General features: G+C 38.9%; 1 protein-coding gene across 1 annotated transcript; it reads left to right on the forward strand.

Annotated features, from left to right (window-relative positions):
• The first annotated feature begins 2,965 nt into the window (after positions 1-2,965).
• Positions 2,966-5,324, forward strand: LOC121181572. The gene has a single exon (XM_041037511.1). It carries the CDS (start codon positions 3,107-3,109, stop codon positions 4,121-4,123), a length of 1,017 nt encoding a protein of 338 aa, XP_040893445.1. The 5' UTR covers positions 2,966-3,106; the 3' UTR covers positions 4,124-5,324.
• Positions 5,325-6,055: the final 731 nt, after the last annotated feature.

The following is a 6,055-nucleotide window of genomic DNA, read 5'->3' on the forward strand; positions in this document are numbered from 1 at the left end:
TAACTGGCAGTGATTTATTATTGAAAGGTGTTTGTGGGAGTTTCACAGGTATACAATTAATAGGAACCAGATGGATCATTATATAAAAACCTATACTGTGAAAAAAAATCTGATAGAAATTCTCATTTTCCCAAAGCATTAATCTTTTGCTAGTGGTGCTGACACAACTGCAGTGGGTGCTGAAGCTGAGAATGTAAAAAGCTGGATCATGAAACCCAGCTGAGAACCTCCAATGCATTTCTGTGTAAGTTTTTGTTGCCAGGTACTGCAAGATGGTACTGGTATTGCAGACATTGATCAAAAAGGTGCAGAGTTGGGAATAGGCACCTTCTTTGGCTCATGTCAGCTATGATATAAAACATGAGCATACCATATGTCTGCTCACCTCTTTTTAAACCCATATCTGTGAACCTGCTGCTTTCAACTCAGCACACACACACACACACAAGCACAGTACACACATGTTCCTATTTGAGCTGGCAGGGAAAATTCTTGAAGATATAATCTTTACAACGTTTGTAACTAGGAATTCATTGCATTGAGTTCTCAGTACGCCCCCTTCGAAAAGCTAACATTTTACAATCTATTCCCTCAGGGTAGGAAAAAGTGTAATGATGGTGAAACTAAAAGAAACAGGTGTTCTTCTTGCTATGCATCTCTTTGAAGGTGTTGAGAGTTACAGAAAGATTGTGAATCACTGCTAATTGCATGAAATTATAGTTTCAGGGTGCAAAATGAACTCATTCTAGTGTCGCATGAGCCAACAAAATCACGGTAGTACCTTGAAGGATTGTAGATGACATGAATTATGGAATGATGTTAACTGAACAATGACTGGTTTACTGGAAATGTTGTAGGAGTTGTTTGGGGTACATTCAAAAGCAAATTGTTTTTTAACGACATGAAAAAATGCCAACTCACTTTCAGATCCACCAAATTAAAAACCTGGAAAAAACCTGAAATTTGCTAAAGCCATGTGCTTTCTGGATTAAAACCATTAAGCCAAATGAAGTCAGAATATGACTGAGTTTGGCTGGTGCCTCTGTTATTGTTTGTCAAACATAAAAGACTGTTGTGCGGTTTTCCTTATAACAGCTCTTCTCTGGAGAGAAGATTTATTGAAATAATATAATTTTATTTTTAATTGACAGCATAGCCACCATCTCTAATTGCAAAATATGAATACTCTACAGCTCAGCTGCTCAACTGAAGTCGCCAAACAAAAACATCTACAACAGATATGCACATGAGGTGGTGGCCTTTCATTATTCAGTTGCTTTATCAGAAAGGCAGCTGTGACTAAACCAATTTAGAGTGGACAAATAATAGTCATTTGTATTCTTTGACAGACAAAAACCAATAACCTGGATAAATAATGGAAAAGCCAACAGGGAAATAACTGAATGATAATAAATCTTGGAATTTCTTTCATATTATTTCTGTAACTTAATATACAGTACTGTGTATATTAAATTGCTGTATGTATTAAATTGTGTATTGTTGGCTGTGTTCTGTTTACAGGCGTTATAACCTGACTGGGTTATTCATATAATGAATGTCATATAAATGTTCAAATTTATATTTATTCAAAGTATGTGAAAGGTCTGAGGTGTTCACCTTTTGCAGTTTGCCGTAAGCCAAGATTTTAAATAAGCACAGACTAAAGTAATGCATAAAGGATGAGTCAAGGCACATACTGTGTAGCATTTCAAGAATTAAAACTGCATTAAATAAATTTGCAACCACTAGAGAAGCAACAGTTGCCTCCTTAAATACCCAGCAGGATACAGAGCAACATGAGTATCCCACCGGAGCCATGTGTCTGGCCACCTGACAAATCTCCAACCTTGACTCTTTTCTGGCTTTGTTTCGTTGTTCTTGTTCAGCTCACATTTAAATCACCAACTACTGAGAAAAATATCTGCTACTCGACTTACTTCAACAACCACTCGGTCACTCTGGCTCTATTTCAGCCTGGACATGCAGTACGCACGCAGCTTGTTTGAGCTTGTTCTCTGGATGTAAATGCTTGGTGGAAATACTGGTGACATTTTCATATTACTCTGTCTTTTGATTCAATATCAAATGTATCACTATAAGTATCAGTTCCAGCCTGATGGCGTGGGTTTCAGTTGATAGCCCTCAGTAACTGGGCAAGAAAATACAGTCAACAGATGGATCTCTACCACTGTGGTGGATAGGTTTGCCAAGAGTTAGAGAGTTTGACTGGCAGGCAGAGTTTTGAGTGACATGTGCCAGCCAGTGCCTTATCTTGAAAGAACCACAAAGACTGTCTAACCTGATTTCTGTGGTCTGAGGTCTGGCCAGATTCCTGATGCTGATACTTTAGAACTTTTACTTAAGCAACATTTTGAATGCAATACTTGTGAGTATTTCTGCACTGTGGTACTATGACTTTTACTTATCAAGTAAAATATCTGCTTATTTCATCCACTACTAGTGTCACTTGTGTAATGGACTGCAATAATTATGGCTACATAATACGGCTGTCACTTTAAATTTTAAATTTAAACATTCATTTGAATGTAGGGTAAAAGGTTAATATTCAAACTGTAATGACGTATATTGAATTGTCCGAGAAAGTTTGTCTTGTGATGCAGCCTCTTTCTAAAAAAAGAAACTAATTTCACATGGTTTTTAGTTGTTTGTTCAGCAATATTTGACCATGGTTGTTTTTCCATGAGGTCATGCTCGGAAATGTTGCACTGAATTTTATAAATTAGCCACACATTTCTAAATATGTATTCCTCTGACTTACTCACAGGGGTGGACAATATTAGTTTCCACATGACTTTGATTGACTAAGATTTTTGTCATCTTTTGAGAACTGAAACTAGACTCTTGACTACTGGAATTTCCTTCCTACTGAAGATTCACTTCCCTTTAAGGGCTTGAAGTTTGTTATTTAGGTGCCAGTTACATTCTGCGTTGCAAATGTAAGGACGCATCTTTACAGGACTGCCTCTCTATCACGGCTTGAATAGATTAGACGAAGGATAATTAAACATAGCTTCCATTTTTTATATTTATTATTTTTTGAGAAAGGAACATTTGGAAAGGTTACCCCGGTCTCTCCTGGTTTATCATGGCGTGTTTCGCTGCCACACTTGGTGCCATCCTTCTGTCTGGCTTCGTCAACAACTCAGCAGCAAACAAGGACACCTGTGACCTCTATGCTAGAGCTGGACAGAGTCTTACTCTTCCTTTTGTCTATGACGGACTGGTAAACCCACATGTGCTGAAATGGACTCACAATAACACAATCATTTTTTACAGAGCGCATGGCAAAGTGTCTGTTGGAAAGCCAGAAGACATTTCTGCAACTGGATCTCTTTTGTTGAAGAACCTCCTATTCTCAAGTGCTGGGGTTTACAAAGCAGATGTGCAGCATCCAAATGGTACTTTCATTAAAACATGGACTGGTCGTGTCTGTATGATGGAGAAGGTATCAAAACCTCAACTCACCTATGTCTGTGACTTCAAGTCTAGCGCTGTTAATCTGAATTGCAACATACCCAAACCTCAGGGTTTGTCGTTCTCATGGACACTTGATGAAAAGACATTAACAAGCGAAACAAAGCAAACACTGAGCATATCACTGGCACAGTTAAAGGGGGAGAGGAGCTTCACATGTAGTGTGGCAAACAAAGTCAGCACAGAGAAGAGTATCACTGTTCGTCCAATCTGTAAAAGTCCATCGCCATCACCACCGCCTTTGTTATGTTTTACATCCAAAACTGTTGTGGCAATGGGAGCAGGAGGAGTAAGTGTGATTCTGCTTTTGCTCATTATTATCTTCATATTATGTTGCTGCTGCAGACGCAACAAAACCCAAATGAGAGAAAAGGGGGAACTCAGAATGCTTTCTCTAAACAAGCGAGAGCCTGTCTCCATCAGCCCAGAATATGAGACCATGCACCCGACAGAGGACTCTCCTCCCCCGAGCCCTAAGCCTTCACTAAGAGCTGGTTATCAGAATCTTTCTCAGCCTGAAGCTCAGACTGAAAACAGGCCTCTACAGCTATCCACAGGTGCTGAGGGACAACAACCTTCACCTGTACCAAAGCCGAGGACAAAGACTCCCCTGACATCAAACATCTGAATGTGCCTTCCTCCAGAAACTTTCAGGGACTAAGATGAACAGATAATCGTGGCTTGATAAGATACAACTGAACCAAAATGAAGAAAACAACTTAAATCCACAATTTTAACCTACATGTTCTTTACCACTGTAACAATTATACATATATAGAACATTGACAGTGGAACTATCTGTGTCTAGGATTAATGAGCTAAATCACGATGTGCTGAGGGCCTGAGAGGGAGAACCTGAGGCAGCAAAATCTTTATTTTCTTAAGTAACTTTAAATGTGATATCACGTCTTACCTAAGCTGAAGTTTTGTCTTTAATGTTTTATAGTCAGCCTTTGAGATTATAGGTTTGTGGGGAGCATAAAGGGGGTGTTGCCTGATCCCTGATACAGTTTATGATACAAGAAACTATGCTGAATGAATGGATGGATAAAATAGTTGGTGTAGTAGATTCAAGAATAAGGCCCATGATATTGTATATTTTTCTTAAAGTCAATAAATCCCCAAACCAGCAAAGTATTATTCTTTCTTACTTTCCAACTTCCACAACCCTGTCTGTGGCACTCAGCCCCAAGCTCAGTGGTCACATACATAAACTTTAATCTTTAAAAAAGGCTATATAATTCACTAAAACAGCAGGGAACTGTAGTTTTTAGCTAACATAACTCAAACAAGAGTAAATTGTGTATTTATTGGGGACCATTTTCAGTGACAACACTTCAGACTGCAGGACTGTGAATGTGTGACAGACTTAACATAAACATGCGGTGGCTGTGCTCGTGGTAATGGAGAAACATGTCACACAGCGCATACAGTGTGGCTTATTTAAGTGTTTATAATAGTTTCTGAACCACGGTGGAACTCACAGCAGGAGAAGTTCAATTAGCATCTGGATACACAGGCAATGCTTGTTAGCAGCTTCAGTTAATTCTTGGTTTTGGTCTTTCCATGGAATTTGACAGTAGCAAAAGTAGAGAATGTCACCAGACTAAGGCTATCATTTAACTTTGTTTTTGTAAAGATTAACTGGTACTGGTATGAGAACTAAAGTATTAGAGCAAAGAGAAGACAGACGTCTGAAAAACCATAAACATGAATACGTCTGAAAATGTAAACATGTCTTTATCCCTGCTATCTGAGATACTTTACCCAGTAACCTTTCAAGATTAACGGTTGTGTTTTCTGTAATATAATCACACTGTATTTTTATGCATATGGTTTGGAATAAATAAAGTTGTCAAGAATGATCTTTATATCTTGTGTTTGTATTGAAAACTACATTAAGCAGCTTATCTGTGTCAAACACAGCCCTTTGTTCCAGCTTCTTACATGTCAGCATTCTTGCACTTATTAAAATTTGCTTGCTTGCAAGAAGTTATTAAAGGGGAAAAAAAATCAATAGAAGAATGGATTAGCCAAGGCAAATATCTGTTATCTCCAATGGGTAAATGGTAATCCACACATGAAAGTGTTTGCTGTCTCGCCTAATGCTGTGTGACAGCCACATAATGGAATCCCCCTGAGCGTCATCGCCTAAAACTTACAAGCCAATGTCATCTTTTGTCAGGCCCTGCTCCACTCCTGCTCTCTTTACATGGCTGAAATTTCAGTCCAGCCGGCAGGGATTTGGCAGTAAAGCTGGTATCTGCTCCTGGAACAATGCCATTTGTCTTTCTTGAGAAACACTGAGACTTGGCTGGCAACATGCCACGTCACTACCCCTCACCAGCTAAAAATGTACATGATATACATAGACAGACAGAGCACATGCACATACATAGTCATACTGTACTCTCACACACAGTTCGCCTACACACACACAAGGAAGTGCATTTCATGATACCACTTAATGAAACACATCTCATATGCCTTTGCCAGAAGTGCCCTGGAAATGGAAGGGAAATACTTCTGAAATGTGTTTAATCAGTGGCTCTTGGAGTCT

This window comes from Toxotes jaculatrix, chromosome 5 (genome assembly GCF_017976425.1).
Source record: "Toxotes jaculatrix isolate fToxJac2 chromosome 5, fToxJac2.pri, whole genome shotgun sequence".
NCBI classification, from domain to species: Eukaryota; Metazoa; Chordata; class Actinopteri; family Toxotidae; genus Toxotes; species Toxotes jaculatrix.

Coding starts and splice junctions, on each gene's coding strand:
- LOC121181572 (XM_041037511.1), top strand. CDS start 3,107: ATGGCGTGTTTCGCTGCCACACTTGGTGCCATCCTTCTGTCTGGCTTC.